Genomic DNA, 23088 nt, shown 5'->3' with positions numbered 1-23088 from the left:
AAAAAAAAAAAAAAAAAATTCAATTAAAAAAAAAAATGGGCAAACTGCTCAAAAGATCATCCTTTCAGCCTTAAGACAGACCCCAACCCCAGTACTGAAAGGCACAGCCAGGCTTATCAGACACAGGTGAATTCTAACATTGCTTTTAAAGATAAAGTCTTGAGACAGAGACTTTTGAGGGGGAAGACAGGACTACAATACAAAGAAACTTTAGAAACCAAACTTGGCAGAAAAAAATGCATGAGGAACTTGAGGTAAGAGGCACACAAACCACTGACTAATGATATACATAATCTACAAGTTCTCAAACTTTAAAAATATGAGAGTCACCTACAGAACTGGTAAAATGCAGATTCCAAGGCCTTGGCTCCAAAGATGCTTATTGAGTAGGTGAGAGAGAACAAGAATCTGCAGTTTAAGTATTCACAGATGGTAATTTATGTAAATTGAGAAACTTCTCTTCCATCAACTTTTAATCCCATAAAAAATGCCCAGGAAGCTTACTAAATTAAATTTCTACTTTAGTAAGTCTGGGTGCAGAGCCCAGTTATCAGTATTTTTACAAATACTTTCCAGATGACTCAAATTTGACTGTAAGTAATTATTACCATCTTTGTGTGTATTCTCTGAAGCACTCACATAGGTCCACCCTGCTCCCCTCCTCATTCTTCTACAGGCTTATGGATTCCAAGTAAAGTAACATTTATCATAAATGACTTGAATTACCCAAGAACTTGTCTAGGTGCTTGTTCTGCCTCTCCCACTAAACAGAAATAATCTTGTGGCACCTCAGTGGCTCAGTCATTTGAGTGTCCAACTTTGGCTCAGGTCATGATCTCACAGTTCGTGGGCTTTGTGCACTGACAGCTCAGAGCATGCTTCAGATTCTGTCTCACTCAGCCCCTCCCACTCATGCTCTCTCAAAAATAAACATAGAGATAATCTTGCAAGTTCATGTACAAAATAAAGAGTGGGGTAGAACAAAACCTTCCAATTCAACTTTATAAGCTTTTCAGTGTACATTATAGCCAGAGCTACTTGTGTTCCTCCTTATTCCCGATGCCTGTCATTAGCAGCAACTTAAACAAGGTTAGAGTAGATCTAATTAGCTCCATTTTGATGCTAGTGATCAGGGAAGTACAGCCTGAGCGCTTAAACAAAGGTTTAAGTTTCAATTAATTATGCTCGCCTCATATACCCACAGAGAGGTGAATGGCATCAGTAGGTAACAGAACATCCTTGTTAGCTTTTAAATGATAAATGTGGGGACACCTGGCTGGCTCAGTTGGTAGAGCATGCAACTCTTGATCTCAGGGTTGTGAGCTGGAACCCCATATTAAAAAAAAAAAAAAAAAAAAAAGACAAATGAAGGAGTGCCTGAGTGGCTCAGTCTGTTAAGTGTCTGGCTTTGGTTCAGGTCATGATCTTACGGTTTGGTTCCTGTGTTCAAACCCCACATTGGGCTCTCTGCTGTCAGTGCAGAACCTGCTTTGGATACTCTGAATCCCTCTATCTGCTCCTCCCCCTGTGCACACCCATGCGCAAGCATGCGCTCTCTCATTCTCTCAAAAATAAACAGAGGGACCTGGGTAGCTCAGTCAGTTAAGCCTCAGACTTCAGTTCAGGTCGTGATCTTGCAGTTTGTGGATTTGAGCCCAGCGCTGGGCTCTGCACTCACTGCTTGGAACCTGCTTCGAATTCTGTGTCTCTCTCTCTGTCTGACCCTCCCCCCCACTTGCACTCTCTCTCTCTCTCTCTCAAAAATAAAAAAGATTAAAAAAAATTTTCATATCTAAAAATAAAAAATAAACATAAAAAAATGATAAATGTAAAGATGCAGCAAAGCAGAACAATAAAAGCGCTAGGGCAAAATAAATTCTAGCTCATCTACAACTTAGCTGGTGATCTTGAGGAACTTACACCTTCCCTTTTTTTTTTTTTTTTTTTTTTAAGAAACTTCTTTTTAAGTAATCTCTACCCAACGTGGGGGTTGGACCGACAACCCCTACTAGGTCAAGACCTGATCTACTGAATAAGCCAGCCAGGTGCCCAGGAAGTTATACCTTCTAAATTACAAGTTCCCTAACTGTAAAATGAAGATAATCTTATAAAGATTATTACAAGGGATCAGAGACAAGATATGAAAAGTGCCTAATACACAGATGTCTAAAATATGGCTAAATATGGGTATATACCTACTAAAGTATTAAGAGGAAAAGGCAAGACAAAATACTATACAGAATATGATTATTATCGTATAAACCACTTGAATAAAATAAAGACAAGGAAAAATGTCAAAACAATAAGTGGTTTCGTCAGAGTAAAGAAATCACAGGTGACTTTTTCCATTTTCTATACGTTTTATAATTTGGTTCTATTTTACAAGAGATAAATGTAAAGGCAAAATTTGCGATTATTAATATAAAACTTGCACACTGCAAATTTTTCACATACAAACATTTTAAAAGTTCTATATGCTACCCATACTCTGTTTACCAAAAAAGTTCACATAAAGTCAAAAAACTTATTAGTAAATCTAATGTGTATTACATAAGTGATATGGCCAAATTTTTAACTTTGACATATATAGTACCAAAGTAAATATCGCATAAGAACCATCAGACCTTATAATAGCAGTGCAAAGGAGTCGGAAAGATTAACTGCCTGCCTCTTCCCTTTCACCACCTACCTTATATAACAGCTGAAACTTGGGGTTTAGACATTTTCTTCCTTCGTTTTTCCACTATCTTTCCTATCCATTCTTCACCCCAACTCAAATCCAGTGTTCCATTAATATGTCTTGACTCTAGCCCTAACTAGTCTTGTTATTCTTCTCTTCTACATTTGGTCTCATATTGTAAAATTAACTTTTTAATATACACTGTCCTGTAGTGCTTCTTTTCTTCTCCCTATAGCTAACTGGAGTTAAATCAGTTCAATTAGGAACTATTTATTCAACAACAGATGAAAAACATTAGGGCACTATTTACTGAACTAGTTATGTTATAGAGAGAAGATGTTGGTCCACAAGAGGTGGCAGCAGCAAGCAAATTTAAACTGAATTACTTGCTTCTGTGGAGAAAGGCAGGAGAGATGATCTGAGTTGATACACTCAAGGCTTTTCTCCTTGCTCATGTGCAGACTTGCAGGATTCAATGGTGAAGAAAAAGATCACTTTTGTTTGCCCTAATTCAGGGAATAGAGCTTCTTCCTCCTCTTCTGCATGAAACTCCTGAACAGTCTGCAGGTAATAGGGTAGTCATACTAGGGCAGTCAAAACCAATGCTGCAGCCTACTCACTTCTTAGGAGATGTAGTCTTCCTCATATCTCCCTCCCCCCAGACTAAACAAACCAACACACCTAAATGATGCTGAAGCTGCAGAAATTTACATTTCTTCAATTTCAAAACAGATCCACCCCAACTTCCATGTACCATCCCTTCATTTAAAAGAATTCATATCGTCCAATAGGTTCCAAATTATGCTTCATAGGGGAGATGTTTTGGAGATCTCCGGGGGCGAGGGGTGGGGGAGCACCAAAAGTTAGCAATTCATGGGGTTTTGAGTAAGGTTTTGTTTGGGAGGAAAAGAAAAATTCACAGCTAAAAAGGTTAAAAATTGTTATGGGACTAATCTTTACTCCTGGCAGGTAAGCACAAAGGCTTGCATCTGAGTAATTCTTGGTTTACACTATTCAGAGTAGATAGTAAATGATTATAGAGTTGCTAACTAACCTTATCCCAAAATGGTGATGTTTGGAAAAACAACAGTCCCCTCTGGATCAATCTTTAGCCATATCAAAAAACAAAAACAAAAACAAACAAAAACCAGAATACTATCATTTTTAATACCTAATTGAATTTCAGACATTTTTATATGGTCTAATTTATCATAAGAGCCCATACTAACTATATAAAAACTGGTCTTGGGGCACCCGGTGGCTCAGTTAAGCGTCCAACTTTGGCTCAGGTCATGATCTCACAGTCTGCAAGTTCCAGCCCCATGTCAGGCTCTTTGCTGGCAGTGCAGAGCCTGCTTGGGATTCTCTCCCTGTGCTCCTCCGCGACTTGTGCACATACTCTCTCAAAATAAATAAATAAACTAAAAAAAAAAAAAAAAAAAAAAAAAAAGGTCTTACTTCCAGCAGCTCAAACTTCACTAAATCTCTTTAAGGCTTGGAACACTTTGTGGGTGGAAAGGAAACAATACAGAAAAAAACAAAAACAAAGTCTGTTGAATGATATATAGACACCAAAACCTTGAAACACCTAACAACAAAGAGCTCTCATGTTACTGTTATTCAAGAGAGCCATTGGCATTCCCAATCATCAGTTACCTCTCTGCAGTCTCTGAATAAGTCGATTATACTCCACTGCTCTATTTAACCCATCCTGCAAACTGGGTTATGGGGGTTCTTTCTCTGGCCCTCTTCTCTTACTGTGTGTTGGCTCTAGAACCGGACTGCAGAAACAAGTACAACAGCTCTGCTTTCTCGGCTTACCTGACTTCACAAAGTTATTCTTAATATTATTTTTCTTTTTAATGTTTATTTTTGAGAGAGAGAGCACGTGCACAAGCAGGGGAGGGGCAAAGAGACAAAAGAATCTGAAGCAGGCTCCAGGCTCTGAGCTGTCAGCACAGAGCCTGATGCAGGGCTCAAACCCACAAACCATGAGACCATGACCTGGGCTTAAGTCGGACGGTTAACCAATTGAGCCACCCAGGTGTCTCCAAAGTTATTCTTTTTTGTGCTTCAGTGTCTTTATCTGCAGAATCAGATAGTTGTACCTACCTCATAATAATTAAATGAAAACTTACAAATATGTAAATTAATCAGGACAGATGCATGCTTGATATTGTATAGTGTTCAATTTCAGCCATTGTTTTTATTACCAATATTCTTAAATAATCTTAAACTCTTTCATGCCTTTAGCTATACTGAGGTCTATAAATACAAATTTCCATCAACAGTTTTCTCTCCTGAGCTCCAGACCCTACCATTACCTTATTGTCCCCCACAGGTACCCCAAACACTATTTCCAACAACCAACACATCTCCAAACCCTAACCTTAACCTGGTGCTCATCCTATATTCTCTATTTTTTTTTTTTTTTTTTTTTGCAGTAACTACTCAGCAAACAGGTCAACATTCTTCAAATCCACCTTTCCATCCTTATTGGGTCTTTTTCTTCCAAACTATTATAAAAGCCTCTGATTTGGTCTTTGAGTCACCTACACCTATCATATAATAGATGAGTTTACATAAGGTGCTAAACTAAGTTTCCATTTCTCTATTTGTACATATAGGATATTGCCTTCCAGGGTTGGCATGAGCATTAGAAGACTATGAAAGTGGCTAACAAAAGCAGTGCTCAATAAGTAGTTCACCCTTCTGATCCAAACTAACTCCACATTAACTATCATCCCTTACAATCCAACTAACTATAAAATAAAAATCCAAAGCCCTTCCAATATACTATTGGGCTCAACCAACCTCTCCAGCTTTATCACTTATCATTCTTTTCCACATTAGACTTCTCATTACTCTGAGAACATAACCTAAGCATTCATGAGATCATGTTTATAAACACGATGTCTCCTTTTCCTAGAATGTCTTTCTTCCTACTTCTCTACCTGGCAAACTCCATATACCACATAATTGTCATGGTCTTTGGGGGATAGAGGCTTCTGTGTCTATTCAAGTGTAGTTCCAACATTTTCATTTATCATTAAGACAAAAATGAAACAAAAACAGGGGTGCCTGGGCAGCTCAGTCAGTTAAGCGTCCAACTTCAGCTCAGGTCATGATCTCACGGTTCGTGAGTTCGAGCCCCACATCAGGCTCTGTGCTGACAGCTCAGAGCCTGGAGCCTGCTTCAATTTCTGTGTCTCCTTCTCTTTCTGCCCCTCCCTCACTCATGCTCTCTTAAAAATGAACATTAAAAAGAAAAAAATGAAACAAAAACATGTCAGAACTTCACTAGTTCATCAATGATTTGAGTAACTTCTCTGCCAAACTGGATAATAATTTTCAAATTCTGGAAGAGTATTTCCTCAAATTCTTTGTGTTATTCGAAATATGTCAGAGCTACAGACATGACATGCTTAATTTAATCTGCATTCATATTTTCTCTATCACTGTAAGGCTAGACAACTTAAAAAAAACAAGCCCTGATATGTATATATAGCATTTCCCAATTTTCATGGTGTAAGTAACATGGCATATTTCAAGCTACCAATGTTGACACCCCTGAATGTGGGGTTGAGAAGAGATGTGCAATTGCACAGTATCATATATTGATACAACAGATGTAAATAACCTCAAGAATTTGGTTATAGATTTGAGTATTAGTTTGAATAGTAACAGTGGCATTCTAAGTTTATGTTGTTTAATTTTAATTTTTATTATAAACCAGTTTATAATGCATTTAATGTAAATACAAAGGCATTTAGGGGCGCCTGGGTGGCTCAGTCGGTTAAGCATCTGACTCCGGCTCAGGTCATGATCTCACGGCTCGTGAGTTCGAGCCCCGTGTCGGGCTCTATGCTGACAGCTCAGAGCTTGGAGCCTGCTTCGGATTCTGTGTCTCCCTCTCTCTCTCTCTGCCCCTTCCCTGCTTGTGCGCGCTCACTCTCTCTCTCTTTCAAAAATAAACATTAAGGGGCGCCTGGGTGGCTCAGTTGGTTGAGCATCCGACTTCAGCTCAGGTTATGATCTCACGGCTCGTGAGTTCGAGCCCCACGTTGGGCTCTGTGCTGACAGCTCAGAGCCTAGAACCTGCTTCGGATTCTGTGCCTCCCTCTCTCTCTGCCCCAACCCACTCGCACTCTCTCTCAAAAATAAACATTAAAAAAATTTTTTTAATACAAAGGCATTTAATCTTTTAATACAATGTATTTAAAATTTTATGTCATTTAATAATGACTTTTTAAAAACTACTGTTTAACAGCCAGCTTACTAAAATTCTTGAAAGCTAAATTTAACTTACAATTAGCCAGCCCCAGCACATCACTGACCTAACTGAAATATCAATTCCACCACTTATTAAGCTATGAGACCTTACATAAATAACCTCTTTGAGCCTCTTCCTCATCTAAAATGAGAATATACTAAACTTTTATGTGCACTATGTGCCAAGAACTGTGCTATCATCTGAGTGCTTATTACTCATTCTATTTGACATGGTTCAAATGCTATTTCCAAACACCTAGGTGGCTCAGTTAAGCATCCAACTCTTGATTTCGGCTCAAGTCATGATCTCACATTTGTGAGATAAAGCCCCACGCTGAGTTCTGCACTGGGCATGGAGCTGCTTGAGATTCTCTCCCCCTATGCCCCACTCCCCCACTCATACTCTATCATGCTCTATCTAAAAAAGTTATTTTCTCTATGAAGCCTTCTTTAATTTCCCTCATTTATCACTCTCTTCAGAAAGCTATTTTTTCATTCCTCTACTATAGCTAATATCCCATATTTTATCCATTCTGTTGTCCTCCTAACAACACTGTCTGGTCCTAAAGCAAAGATGGTGCCTTGTTTATCAATTAACACAAATATTTGCTCAAAGAGATCCAAATTCAGTGTCATCTATTCTCTTCTAGTGCTCCTTTAAGAAAGCTGCGGAAAGGCATTTTATCTATCCACAAAGTAAGGAAGGTGATGAGTAACACAAACAGAATTTCTTCAACCCTTTCGGCAAAGACAGATAAACTTATCTGCAAAACAGAAGTAGACATAAATGGCCTTACAATTTTACAAAAAGTTCAGGTTTGCTACCCCATTAAAACAGGGTGCCTGGCATCTGAAGAGGCGATTTAAGCCAGTGGTGGAGCAGAGAAATACTAAATGGAAAGGACCAATACACCGTGGGTATTTATTCGTATTTATTTAATACGAAAACATATTTGGCTAAAGTGATATTTTCTTTCTTTTATGTCACAAGTTTTACTTACATATTTTAAATTTTTTTCTAAAGTTAAAAATGGAGGGGCGCCTGGGTGGCTCAGTCGGTTAAGCATATGACTTCAGCTCAGGCCACGCATGACCTCTTGGGTTCAGGAGTTCAAGTCCCATGGCAGGCTCTGTGCTGACAGATAGCTCAGAGCATGGAGCCTGTTTCTGATTCAGTGCCTCTCTTTCCCTTTGTCCCTCCCCAACTTGTGCACGCGCGCGTGCTCTCTCTCACAAAAATAAACATTTAAATAAATAATAATAAAATAAAGTTAAAAATGGAGCAGGGTGCCTGGCTGGCTCAGTAGGTGGAGCACATGACTCTTGATCTCGGGGTCATGAGTCTGAGTCCCACGTGGGGTGCAGAGATTACTTAAAAAAATAACTTTAAAAAAAATTTTTAAAAAAATAAAAAGAAAAGAATATGGAGCCAAGGTTGCTTGCTTCAAATATTTCCCAAGGGATTAAATGCCCAAATCAAAGAATTAGGGAGGAAAAAGATGGCCACAAAGAAAAAAAAAAAAAAACGTCCTTATAAAGACAAGCATTACTTGCACCAACACCACAGGAAAACTACTTTTAAGAAAAAGGAAACAGGGGCATCTGGGTGGCTCAGTTGGTTGAGCGACCAACTTCGGCTCAGGTCATGATCTCATGGTTCACGGGTTTGAGCCCCACATCAGGCTCGCTGCTGTTGGCCTGTCAGCACAGAGCCCACTTCTGTCTCCCTCTCTCTGCCCCTCCCCTGCTTGCACCCTTCAAAAAATAATATTAAAAAAAAAAAAAAAAGAAACATGTCTCTTAAATAATCACTTCTATATTTTTTTAGTAAGTCTTCAGTATGTGGGCGCCTGGGTGACTCAGTAGGCTAAGCGTCCAATTCTTGATTTCAGCTTAGGTCATGATTTCACGGTTGTGGGTTCGAGCCCCACTTGGGGCTCTGCACTGTGTGTGAGGCCTGATTAGGATTCTCTCACTCCCTTTCTCTCTGCTCCTCCCCAGCACATACACACTCTCTCTCAAAAAAGTAAAAATAAACTTAAAATTCAAAAAAAAAAAAGGCTTTAGTATGTTTTAGGGGCACCTGGGTGGCTCTGTCGGTTAAGTGTCCCACTCTTGATTTCGGTTCATGGTGGTGAGATCGAGCCCCATGTTTTCCATTCTGGGCGTGGAGCCTCTTAAAGATTCCCTCTCCCTCTCTGACTGCCCCTCCCCCTCACACACACATATGAACACTCTAAAAAAACCCAAAAACTTAAAAAAAAAAAAAAAAGTCCTGGAGTGCCTGGGCGGTTCAATTGATTAAGTGTCTGCGTTAGGCTCAAGTCATCTCACCATGGTTCATGGGTTTAAGCCCCGCATCAGGCTCTGCTGACAGTGCAGAGCATGCTTCTGATGCTGCCTCCCTCTTTCTCTCTGCCCCTCCCTCACTCTCTCTAAAAAACAAACATTGGGGGCGCCTGGGTGGCGCAGTCGGTTAAGCGTCCGACTTCAGCCAGGTCACGATCTCGCGGTCCGTGAGTTCGAGCCCCGCGTCAGGCTCTGGGGCTGACGGCTCGGAGCCTGGAGCCTGCTTCAGATTCTGTGTCTCCCTCTCTCTCTGCCCCTCCCCCGTTCATGCTCTGTCTCTCTCTGTCCCAAAAATAAATAAAAAACGTTGAAAAAAAATTTAAAAAAAATAAAATAAAATAAAAAACAAACATTAGGGGCACCTGGATAGGTCAGTAAGTTAAGTGTCAAACCTCAGCTCAGGTCATGATCTCGTGGTTCATGAGTTCTCGCCCCGCGCTGGGCTCTGTGCTAACAGCTCAGAGCCTGGAGCCTGCTTCAGATTCTGTCTCCCCCTCTCTCCCTGCCCCTCCCCTGCTCGTGCGGTCTCTCTCTCTCTCTCTCAAAATTAAACATAAAAAAATTTTTTTAATAAAAAAAATAAACATTAAAAAAAGTTTATAAAAAATAAACCTTTAGTATTGTTTTAGATAACTTTTTCATTAATACTAATACAGTAACTATATTAAAAATAACCATCCACATACCTTATCTGTGCTAAGATTTACTGGAAATCTACCAATCTTTTCTGTCATTCATGTCCTTCTAGCCTTAAGACCTTTATTCTTTTTATAAGTAATAAATATTTAGGTCAAAAATTATAGAACAGAAATAACCTTCCTAAAAAGACCTGTTTAGGAGCATCAATTCCTCTCCGTGAATTTCACACGTTATCTTGGGCTGGCTAACCTTACCCTGGGTTTATCTGGTTAGACTATTCCACATATAAACTTTCTTTACAATGTATCTAATTAAAGTTCTTTTGGTCCCTTCTTGAAACCCTCTTGTGACTAAGAACTCCATTTTTAGAAAGTTCTCCCTTTTATTTACAAAACTCTTCCTATAACCTCTATCCATTGGTTCTGGTGCTGTTTTCTGGCTTGGAGAATAAACCTACAAAGTTGTTGTGGGATTTTGTCTGTTTGTTTAAGTAAGCAACATAAGCCTTGAACTCATGACCCTAAGATGAGGAGTCACATGCTCTACCAACTGAGCCAGGCACCCCTAAACCTACTGGTCTTAAAAGTATTTGATTACACTTATCATATTCCCCTTCCAAATCATCTCTTCTAAGCACACTAAGGCATCTGATGAGAAATACGATAATGTGTATGAAACACATCACTGGAAAAAGTAAGCTGCTAGTATTTAGTAATAGCATCTATTACCATATACTCGTTCACCTTTACTTCTACAAGCTCCCCATTGCCTTCCATGCAAAGCTAACATCAAGGAGAGCATGGGCTGGTATATGGAATTGTTGCATCACTATGCTGTACACCTGAAACTAATACAACACTGTACATGAACTGGAATTAAAATAAAAACTTAAGAAAAAAGTAACATCAATGAGTTTCTGATTCAAATTAGGTCTTATTCTTTCTTTTAAACTCTAGAATTTAAGCCAACTTTGTACCTGACTCAGTAAGTTCCTTCTATATCAAACTAACTGCATAAACATTTCATTCAACTTCCTTCTCCTCATCTCCAACAAACTTCCATTGTAGGGAAACCCACTCCACAAATACCAATTAGACTAGCTCTTGGACTGTACAGGACTTCTTGTTCCAAGTTATTATCTATACAGTGTCATAGACGTGAGCTGTCCTGAATCTGTGTTCATTCTTCCCCAAACATCTCTGGCAACCTTCTATACATCTTTGAAGGCTCAGCTCAAAAGTCACCTCTTCCAGGATTCTTCTGGGACCAATCCACCTATACACCCCAGGCTGGGTTAGACAATCGTCAAGCTTCCAAATTGGCATTCTGTGCATATCTTGAGAAAAATACTGTTTTGTACAGTTACCTGTCATGAGTATAAGGCTCCCTGACAACACACTCCTGCTTTCTCAGTAATATCTAGCACAGAGTAAAAAATTGTTCAAAGAAAAGGCAAATAGCTTCATCTCAATTCTTAAGCAGCATAATGAATCTTAAATATATCCAAACACATTCCAAGTCACTATTTTTAGGTCTTCTGCTTGAAAATAGGAATAACTCTAGAAGTATTTAAGAAATCCCGCTATTTTTATTTAATAACAACGAAATTTTTAAAAATACATACCTTGAGCCATTGTCACTATAATCACATCTTCTCTAGATCTATTTCTCTCCCATTAGCTTTCCAATTATTCAGAAAAATCATTTACCCAAGTGCCTGATTAAATCTAACACGAGGCCAGGCTTTAAAACTTTTTTTTTTTTTTTAAGTTTATTTATTTTTGAGACAAAACGAAGACAGAGAATCCCAAGCAGGCTCCGTGCTATCAGCACAGAGCTTGATACTGGGCTTGAACTCAAGAACTGTGAGATTATGACCTGAGCTGAAGTCAAGAGTCAGACGCTTAACAGACTGAGCCACCTAGGCACCCCAGGGGCTAGGCTTTAAGAAAATTATGCAGTCCTTGTTCCCCTCTACTCTTCCTACTTTTACCTACAGTTGAAAGACTAGACATACAAGACAAATATTAAACTATTATGAAGCTTATAAAAAAACATTATCGCTTATGCAAGGAGTAACTCTCCCTTTATGCCAGACTATTCTAAAGTTGAAATAAAGAAGTTAACTCACTGACTTCTTTTGACAGTGATTCTTCCAAAATTTTCAAAAAGAAAAAGCCCCATATGGCAATATACAGCACAGCCAAGACCTTCAAGAGCATACACCCTTTGACCCAACAATAACACTAAAGGACAAGTGTAAATCAGTATTTATATCATGGATGTTCACTGCAGTGTTATTTCAGCTGGAAAAAAATATAAAGACACTGACAAACCTAACAATTAAGGATTGGAAAATTATAATAAATCTATGATAGAATATTATGAAGCCATCAAAAGTGATGTCACAGAAGAATACTTAACAATTAAGGAAAAGTTCTAAATAATTGCAGAAAGCAGGTTACGAAATAGTATCTGAAGTATACAAAATAAACAACACATGGAAAATGTCACTAAAAGCTGCTCAAGTTTCAAGCCATAGATCCAGTGCTTGAAGTTTCTATGATACTACTGAAGTAGATCATGGAACAGAACAAGTCAGTAATACTAGGCAAAAATGGCTATAGTTCTGCTTCAGTGTGTTCTGCCAAGATACATGCCCAATCATGGAACTTTAGAATAGCTGTGATATCATCTTCAGGATGAAGCTTAAGTATTTCTCTACTTATTGAGTTACCATGCCCATCTGGCACAATTTTTTGCAATCTTGTAAATAACACAAAGGTGCACATACAAACACCCCAACTAAAGGAGTCTACTGCCTCAATGAGCTATCAGTTTCACTCTCATGAAACTTGTTTTGTATTGGAAGCCTAATAAAGACTGGCTTTAGAGTCAGTTATGTAAGGATGTTAAGGATAACAGCGGGCAAGAGAAGGCAATACTGACTGATATGGTAACTGGGTTTAGAAGCAATCATAGGGACCTTCCTGAAACCCCAACAATCTCTTCTCACAAAAGGTAAACTAAAAAGTAATCTCACGCAAGTATAATCGAAGCTTTTTTTTGTTTGTTTTTACTTTTGGTGGTTTGTTCACTAACCTGAGAACAATTAGTATACTCATTCATCAAAAGTCTTTATGGAATAGCTTTAAGACTGATCCATTAATCGGCTAAACAAAGACGCTAAACCTTGATTATTATTACTCACTGTGAAAACATCCCAACACTGGTCAATTCCAATTTGTGAATCTTACACCTCCTTATGAAGTTCAATTATTATTCACTGAACCACTCAAGTGAATTTAATACAAATACAAACCTGATTGAAAGTTTACATAAATTAACAGCCCTTAAATTTGCTACTTCATTTTTTTTTTTTTAATGTTTATTTTAAGAAAGAAAAAGCATGTGCAAGCAAGGAGAGGGGCAAAGAGAGGGAGAGAGAGAATGCCAAGCAGGCTCCACACGATCAGTGCAGAGCCTGACCTGGGGCTCAACACCACCCCCACAATCCTTAAGATCATGACTTGAGTCAGATGCTCAACTGACTGGGGTCACCCAGGCACCCCTGCTACTTCATTTTTAAACCCAAGCTTCTCCACTAGTTCTAACACCTACAGGTCGATCTTATTATCTATGCTGTACATTCCTGAAAACATTGAAATCTTTGCTTTCCTACTTTTTAAAATATATTTTTTTTGAGAGAGCGCATACACATGAGTGGGGGAGGGGCAGAGCGTAAGGGGGACAGAGGATCTGAAGCCGGCTCTCTGCTGACAGTGGAGAGCCTGATGTGGGGCTCTCTCACAAACCGTGAGATCATATCCTGACCTGAAGTTGGACACTTAACCGACTGAGCCATGTAGGTGCCCCTGCCTTCCTATTTTTAATCACAAGATGTAGACAGAACATGCAGATATATGCAAGCAGATTTATAATACGGGATTGATACTATGCATGTTTTGAGTGGTTAAACTAAGCACCTGAATGGCCCTCACAAACAATAATAATCTGCTGTGTCAATACATGATGCTTAAAAGGCCTCCCTTCCTTGTTCCTCTAGATTCAGAAGTCAGTTAAAACATCTTTTGAGCCTTTCACATGCCCTAGCAAAACTAATCAGTAAACTATCTTTCTACAAGATGAGGGCAGGTTTTAAGTTACACTGTTAAAGTTTGGGGAAGGGAAGAGAATTTAAAGGACAAAAAAAGGAGTGTTTTTTTTTCTGACAGGCAACTTTTCAGTAATGTGGTTCTGTATCCCCAATACTTTTAGCATCACTGACAAGCATATCTCCATTTTTTATTCAACTGCACACACTAGAATGGCAACCATCCTACTTCAGTTGAACAACCATGCCCCTGATTCTTAGGTGTTATGGAGAAGGAGAATCTAACCAAAGAGCCATCCTCCCAGTGCTCAAAAGTTTTTACAGAGATATAACAAGTACCTCAGATCCTAGATCAAATATATAAAATCCCTAGGAATTCATCACAAACATAAGAAAAATATATTCCATAAGTTTATTAGGTTTTATCTTACATTTAAACCTGACCACTTAGAATTCTCCCAATCATTAATAATCTTGAAAAAGAACCTTCTCTTTACCCACAATAATCTTTTCACCTACTTCCAACATTTAAATATGTCTAAATCCTAGATAACGTATGCTCTGCCCCAACCAGTACTTTATCATTCTCTACCGTCTTAAAGTTTACATTCACTCAAAACACACAGACCAAGCATTACCAACACTTTCCAGTAAATTCCAACATTTTAGTTTGGACCTATTCTCCATGATTCTGCCCAAGACTCACTTGTTACAGAGGAACAAGAGAAGGTTACTCCTCAAGAATACAGGAGAATTTTAAGAGCAGAAGACCAGCTTTTTCTAATCATGTTTTTGAAGTTTTATATAATAAACATTACTTTTCCAATGGGAAAAAGGTTTGGGAAAAAACAATAAAGTAGAACACCAAGGATAGGAATAAGGAAGAAAGTTCCGAAAAATACACTAATACTGCCAATTGTCAAAGGCAAGCAGAAAGTGATGTCAGGGCTGGTGACACACTAACTCTGATTTAACCACTGTACCCAAGTTAGGCCAAAAGTTAATTACAACATAACTTTTACCTTTTCTCTGCCATATTACAGCCTCAATCTTTTCCTACTTTCATTTCCATGGTTCTATCACTTCAATTATGCTCTCTGCATTTCTTTTGGCCTTATTCACCTCTTTTGCATCATTTAAATTCAGTTTCTCTACAGTTTCTGCTTTCCGTTAATTTAAGCCCACATTTCTATACACTAAGTCAAACAGTAACACCAATTATACTTCCACAAAGGCTTGAACTGTTAAGTGATACGCTTGTTACTTACAGAGCTTTTATTAACCATTCAGTATAATAACTCTCCTGTTCCCTCTTGTACATTTTTCCTTCTCTAAAAGTCTTAATAATGGTAAACCGGTTACCTTTTTAACACTTTCTTCTTCCTCTTGGCGTTTCTCATAGTGTGAGAAGTCATCAAAAATCGAAGTGGTGTGCTTGTAGCTGGCTATGATTTTCAACACCTGCTTAGCCTTTTCCAGAGGCACTTCCTGAGTGTCCCTGGAGTTGGTCACTGGTTTATTCTCGTTGTTCTCTAGGCGAATGTGTCGCAGTTGGCTATTGGGAACGTCCTTCACAAAAATCCACCTGACGTCAAAACGACCCTTCCATTTGTCCTGGGACCACACACCTGCACATGTGTTGTAGTCCACAGCAGATTTCATTTCTGCAACGCCACAGAAGTGTCCACTGCCGTTGACACTGAAAAGTAAGTAAACGGGGCCTTTCCCGTTCATGGAGCGATAAGCGGCATCCAGTCTCTTGTTACCGTGCTCTGTGCTGCACCAGATATTATACTTAATGGAACGGTGGATATCGTCCTCAGAGTAGCTCTTAATGATGAAAACCCGGCCATGTTTCAGATTCCAGTCAAAATCCTTGGGGTTATAGTTATTAATAGACCGCAGCTTCTCCAACACTGGGTGAGGTTCTGAAGGAGTAGATCCAGATCCAGCCTGAGACGGTCCTACTCCATTACCATCCACCCCATTATGACCGAACCCACTGCCACGGTTCCGAGGTGCTACCCAGCGGGTTGGCTGAGTTGCTTGTTGCTGGACTGAGAGCTGGGCAGGCTGAGGTGGAGGTGGGGGCAATGGCTGTGTCTGTTGCCCAACTGATGCCTGAGCCACTGGTGGGCTATTGTTAGCCTGCTGACCTACAGGCTGGGGAGACCCCTGGGTTGGCTGTTGACCTAAATTCTGAACCAAAGCCTGTGAGGGGGCTTTTGCCACAGGACCCTTGTTATCCCAAGTTCCAATATCCATGTTATGCTTTATTGGGGGTGGTGGAAGACTTGACCCTGCAATGCCATTCTTGGTCTTCAACTTAGGCTGCTGTTTCGCAGGCTTGCTAGCAATATCAGCCCAAGACGCTGGTTTTGGAGGAGCAATAGTAGCTGGAGGCAAACTATTGGAAGCCACGATGTTACCAGTAATGGACCCACTACCAACTGCAGAGCCTACAACTTTTGGAACATTGCTTGCAACTTCTGTGCTACCCAACTTCAGCGCTGCCATCCCTTGGTCTATAGTATTCATGCCAGGAGCCTTATTGAGGGTCTCACTGGCAAAAGCTGACTGTCCATCAATCATGGCTCCACCTAAGGAGCTAGGTGCATAAGCATAATTGCTACTATATCCAGAGCTTTGAGTAGACTGTCCCTGAGAACTGTTATTTCCCCAAGCTGAGAAGTCAATCCCACTGGGAAAGAAATTAAAACCATGTTGACCAAGAAATGGAGTGCTACCTAGGGCTCCTGGTTGTCCAAACATTGCATCTGGTAGGAAGTGAGGCTCTCCGTTGCTCAGCTGTCCATAAGAAGTTAGATAGGGCATGGCTGTATCACCCCCAGTAGACCAAGCAGCTTCACCCAATGAATAGGAGAAGCCAATGGAGGGACTGTAGTAACTGGGTAAGTAGGAATCTGACATGGCAGTGTATGCATTATTCTGTGGAAGGAAAAAAACAAAACAAACAGGCAAATCACAACTAAACACAAAAATTAATAAAACAACAATCAAGACATTTCCTCTTCCAATTATTCACACAACTCAAATTCAACTAAAAAAGCAAATGACCACCTCAGGTGGTCTCTTCCCACAAACTTGCTGGAATTTTTACACTGTAAGAGATTTTGGTTTAACAAGTGAAATGTTTAAACACTTCAAGTTAAAGTGACATACAGTGATGTGGACCTCAACTTAAGCACTATCATTCAGTGAAGGGAAAACCCAGCATCTCATCAACAGTATTAACGACAGTATTAATAACAGTTCTACAGAACTGTTGAGATGATGCTTCTACTAAAACCCGTTATCTCTGGATTTCAGGAGTGGGAATTTTGACACATCAGGAGTGTTGCTAAGAGTTTTCTATCAAAACCATACAATAGATAAAACAACACAAAAAGAACTGGAAATTACAAGTTCTATCCCAAAAATCTGTGTTGCCATTCCTCAACCATAATCCAAGGTTCATTACACCTAGTTTACATTGCCAGCCTCTTGGCAAACCATTTGGGAACATCAACAAATGCCACTATTTAATTATAACCTGGAAAGAAAATGTACAATGGATTCCAGAGTTTAAAACTAGAAAAACCTTGTTACCTGTTGTACTTCACCTATAAAATTATTGGCTGTAAGCTCAAATGCACACCTAACTTTTCCATTAAAAACGGAATTCCAAAAACATGGTAAAGTTCGACTCTTTAAAAAAAAAGAATTATCCTAAAGAATTTCCCAGAAATATAAACTTACATTCAATTAGTCTCCACACTGGAAGACAGATTACACTGTAAAGACATCATTCTTGATCTTACTTTAGTTTATGAACAGTATCTTAACTTTTCTATAAATGCTAGAATTCACAGAATAGTCCTGTGAGAAGCTGGAGATACAAAAAATTGATCTCTGTAAATATACATACAGCTCAATTCAAAATAGAGTACTTTACCCTAACTTGAAAATAACTCTAGTACAAGAGTACACTTATCTTGATGAGCACGGAGAAATTTATAAAATTGTCGAACCACTGTATTATATACCTGATACTAATAGAACGCTGTATGTTAACTACACTAGAATTAAAATAATAGCTCTGGTACATAAGAATCCATTAACTAGTGAATAGAGAATTTTACTCTCAAGAGACTTGGATGACCATAACTATGTTAGGCCTTAAGTTTCTATTCCCAAAGCCAAAAGTACTTCTCCTAGCCAAACGTATCTCTTTAAAATTAAATGTTTCGACTAATGCGGCCTGATAAAATGCTTCTCTCTGCCAAAATTTTCCTTAAAAAAAAAAAAAAAAAAAGGAAAGGAAGCTAAGCCTTTTCACACATACCCTCAAGTTTAAGGGAAGTCTATTTTTCTTGAAGACAGTATTAAAATTTAACAGACTCAAATCCATTATGAGTAAGAAATTCAGTCTATAACCAATGGATTAAGCCTGAAGGATTATTCCAACATTAAGGCGATGAATAATGGTTAAAAAGCAGATGAATTACTCTTGACGATTAACTACAAAGGACAAAGATTCTCAGGTTATCCATCTATTTAACTATGATTTCTATTCCCCTCCTCCCCAAAATTGTTTTAAGACATTTAAGCTTTAGCTTACTTGAGAAATAAAAAGCATGCACTTAATATCACAGGTTATGCCATTATATAGCTGAATGCCTACACCTGAACTGGCAGGTTCCCACATGTCCCTGAGCTCAAAAATCTGAACTACACATTATTTCACAAGAACTACCTAGAATTATGTTTCCAAATGCTCCCACTCTCCCTGTTATAATGATTATGTAAGGAAACTACTTCAATAGCAGGAATCTATTAATAGTTCATTCCTCTACTTCCTTTCCCATTTTTCCTGATTAACTGGTTGATTTTTGAAAACTTTTCCCAATCCCTTGCTTAAGTGGTTTCTACACTCTCAATGCAGAAAATTTTACGTAAGAGATCTAAAAGTTTTATGTAAGAATTAGGCCCAAATACGGGCATGCACCAATATCTCAAGTTACTCAAGACTTGCATCTATCGTACAGCATCTGTTAAATGCCCCATAAGCTTTTTCATCTTTTAGGGTATTTTAGATGGGTTGCTGTCAGTTTTCCTTTTGGCTTATTAATCTGTGGATTTATAAACATTACCTACAACCCAAAATATTAATTTAAAAGAACTGACAAATCAAAGCAGTTTCTATATGCACAAGTCTTGTCAATGTATGAACTTACATGGAGCTAGAAGACATAAAAACAGATTACATCTAAAACATCAGAAGACAGATAACATGTCAAAAACCTTAATCATTCTCGATCTTCATTTGTGTGTGCCAAAGTGTTTTATCTTCCTTTAACTCCATTTTAGAAATCCTATAGCTCCCATAAGCGAGAAACCAGCGGTGTACAAAGTTGATCTCTACAGATACATTTCAACTTGAAAAACGAATACCTAAGTCTAAAAGTTAGGATAATCTAAGAACCCACTAACTAGTGACCAGATGAAAGGGAAGAGACCAGTTCTGCAGCACTGAATAAAGTTCAGGTGATTTTACATTAGTTTTTCCCATCACATATGAATCCAGTTTTCCTAAAAGAAAAAGGTTTTGGGGGTAAAAAGTCAGAATATTTAAACTGGAAAGTATTCTTCAGTTTTCCACTGTTACATTTTTGGTAAGGAGAACTACTAACAGTGCTGTCAGTATACCCTGAAGTGTTATCAGTCTCATCTCAGAATGTTTGCTGGCAACAGAAATGAGAATCTTAACACTGTCTGCAACATTTGTAATAACTCTTCTTACAACACACTGAGTGGTATTAAGAAAGCCAACCCCTGAAAATCAGATTTACTAATAGGGCAGAGAAAGAATATGGTTTACTACACCCTTTGATCAGGCATGTAAATGGTTAACTACTCACGGGCCTTGCCTGTGGACTCAAGTAAGGTTCAAAATCATCATCATTTAATCCATCCTTTTGATGTACAGATCCATTTTGTACTAAAGGGAAAAAAATTCAAGTAAATTACAGGAATGTCTTAGTCGTACCACCTACCTCCCAAATTAGTCAAATATATTCTAACCAGAGAAAAACCTTACTAAACAGAGCAAGTAAGTGTGAATTTCAAACGGATAAAGACGAGAGTGACTGCTGAGCAATAATAATCAATGAAAATGTCTCCCTCCACCCAGAGCAAGTTGATCTAAAAAGGTCATTTTATTGGCTCCTCTAGATTTCAATTCCCTCCCGCTTCCCCTCCCCCACCACATGTGAGTACTTCCAGAGTGTGATCCACGAGGATGAAAAACAAAGGCCTTCTAAGACCTACAGGAAACTAAGGACCTGGGACATTTCAAAACCGAATCCACCCCCACCCTTAATGAATTACTCCTTGTTCACTGAGAAGCTGTTCGCCAGCTGCAAGAACACACCGAAAGGGTCAAATACTTAAGTGTGAGGCACCTGCGGACTAAGCGGCTTCCGAAAGGTCCTCTCCCTGGGGCGCCTCCCGGAGACCCCGCCCCCACTGCTCAGCGTCCCCCACCCCCAACCCCTACCCCCCACCCCCACCCCCCCCACCCCCACCCCCCAGCCCAGGGCTACCGGCAGAGCTGGGCTCACCTTTGTTTCCTTGACCTTTTGGTCTCTGCGGGCGAAGGAAACGTCGCCGAGCAGCAAGTCGTCCGAGGAAGAAATGGAAAAGAAAAGACAAATTAAAGCCGGGCCCGAGAAGGGAATAAAGGAGCAGGCCTGAGGGGAGGCGTCAAGAATGGTGGTGAGGGGGAGGCTGAAAACGGGAGGCGGGGAAAAGCGCAGGCCGGCGGGGCCCGCGGAGAGAAAGCGGGGGACGCGCCAGAAACAACGCGAGCAGACTAGGGCTTCAAGGAAGGGGAAGGAAACAAGGAAGAAAAGAGGCCTGCTGAGAAGAGCGAAGGCGGCGCGGCCGGTGGGCTCCGAGGCCCAGGGAGAAGCGGGAGAAGCGGGGAGTACGGGCTGAGGGCGAGGCGCTGGGTGCGGCCGGCCTGAGAGGCCCGAAACCCGGCCCGCGAGAGGCGCCGCCTCTGCTCGGCCCGACCGGGGGCGGCGGGCCCGGGCCTAGTCGGACTACCTCTCGCCTCACACAATGGCCGAGGCATGCGGGCCGGGCCTGTACCTGCTCCAAGAGGCTGCTGGCCGACATGGCTCTCGGATCCTCACGGGTGGCGACAGCTGTGGACTCTCGTCAGGGCGGCGGCGGCGGCGGATGAGCCCTGGCGACGGGAGCAGGCGGCGCGGCGGCGGCTTTTGTCCCTGACACTCGGGGGCCTCGGCGGACGCAGCGGAGACACAGCGCGCGGCTCGGGCTCCGGCTCCGACTCGGCGACGCTCTAGCCCGAGAACTCAACGCCCGTCTCTATGCCTTTACGCGCGCGCCCGCCCCTCGCAGCCGAAATAAGGGCGCCGAGCGGCGGAGGCGAACGGCGCGCGCGGCGCGACGCTGACTCTCACATTCACTCACCCACGCGGAAGGGGCCCGGCGCGAAGCACCCCGGGAAGGAAGAGGCGGGGGTGCAGCGCCCCCTGGTGGTCTGGAGGAGCGGAAGCGGCGAGTGCGGCCTCCCCGCCCCCACCGCCTCAGGATTGGGGCCTGTAGGAAGGTGGGGGCGGCCAGGGTCGTGCCGCGAGGTTTTGACTAACACCTGGATAGAGTAGTTTTTAGCTTGAGAAAACCCACAAAAGCCTGTTTTCTCAAAAAGCGACCCCCGGAGCGCCAGAGACCTCAAAATAAACCAGCCTCCCAGCTGCAAATGGCACCCCACCCCCATGTGGGAGGGAACCCTGAGAGGGGTCACAGCCCCCAGGGAAACTTAATGGGGGCCCTGCCCAGAGAAAGACACGCCGCCACCACTACCACCAGGGACCTGATTATCCTCCTCTGTTGGACTTCAAAAAGAGTGCCCAAAGACTAAAACATCCACAAAAAATCTGGTCCCCTGCAAAGGATATTTGGCATTGCAGAGATCATCTACAGCTCCTTTTTAGGGAAGTCATTGGCCCGCCAGGATACTCTGTTAAAGAGTGGCTTTATTTTCAGGAAAAGCAGACCTCACTCATCTACACAAAATTTTCCATGTATGTTCAACAAGTCCAGAGAATCTATAAAACTATGGACTTCCAAGAGAGAATGTCCTTACTCTGGAAAAGGAGGGAGATTAATTCTAACTGAATACCTGCTGTAGGTTAGGTATTGTTGATAGGTTCTTTAAAACATTTAAAAGCTAGCAGCAGCTTCAAAATAGTTGTCAGTCTGTTTTACAACTGGAGAAACAGAGAGGTTAAGTAATGTGCCCAAGGTCACAAAGCTATTAAATAATCATGTGTATCTGACACTAAGAGAAACACAATAGTGCACTTCCACCCTCAAAAGAAATCCTGTTTTCAGGAATCATAATTCAGAGGAGATCCAAAATATGGGCAAAGACATTTGTAATCAGCAGCAAACCTAATTCATGTAGGGATATTTGATCCTAGGGCACCCATCTCCTAATAGCTTTTGTTATTGCAAATAGTAGTAAACAGATAAATAATGCACTATTCCGTGTCAACTTGATACCATCCACTCTCTGGAAATAGGAGGCTTTGGTGGACTCAGTAGTAAAATAAATGATAACACAGCACCTTGGATTTTGCATTATAATTTTGCTCAAAGTGCTCAAAGCATTTTTTCTGCACACCATCACATTTATGGTTGGAATGAATAAGGCCAGGCATCAATATGTGATGGACTTCTGACAGAAACCATAAAATGTCAAGTCTCAGAGCATAGATCCCACCAAGGAAATAAGAGAAACCTAGTAATCCTTTTTTTTTCTTTTTTAAGATATTCAGCCAGTTAACCTCATAGCCCAGACTTTTGTATAAATTGTAAGCAGTTGCCTATACTTGAAAGCAGCACGATATGATCAATAGAGGATTGACCAAAAGTCACGTCCTGGGAAGGGGAGGCTTCACCACCAGATTTGCAATATTAGGTAAATTACTAGAACTTTCAG

The 23088-nt window shown here is 40.6% G+C and overlaps 1 protein-coding gene across 4 annotated transcripts in view; it reads right to left on the bottom strand.

Moving 5' to 3' along the window:
• YTHDF2 (YTH N6-methyladenosine RNA binding protein 2) overlaps positions 1–21429 on the bottom strand; it is a 33771-nt gene extending 12342 nt beyond the window's left edge. The window contains exons 1-4 of one of the 4 annotated variants that reach the window (XM_042996017.1): positions 21210–21429; positions 20678–20702; positions 19976–20055; positions 15417–17003 (exon numbers count right to left, since the gene is read on the bottom strand). In XM_042996017.1, coding sequence (XP_042851951.1) covers positions 15417–17003; positions 19976–20055; positions 20678–20702; positions 21210–21236 — 1719 coding nt within the window. In that variant the 5' untranslated portion in view covers positions 21237–21429. Of the gene's footprint in view, positions 1–15416; positions 17004–18399; positions 19937–19975; positions 20056–20518; positions 20578–20677; positions 20703–21209 lie in introns of those variants that run through there. The other 3 variants (XM_042996018.1, XM_042996020.1, XM_042996019.1) reach the window with 3 other exon arrangements.
• Positions 21430–23088: the final 1659 nt, after the last annotated feature.

This window comes from Panthera tigris, chromosome C1 (genome assembly GCF_018350195.1).
Source record: "Panthera tigris isolate Pti1 chromosome C1, P.tigris_Pti1_mat1.1, whole genome shotgun sequence".
In the NCBI taxonomy this organism is placed as follows: Eukaryota; Metazoa; Chordata; class Mammalia; order Carnivora; family Felidae; genus Panthera; species Panthera tigris.
This window is presented reverse-complemented; position numbering and strand designations above follow the sequence as displayed.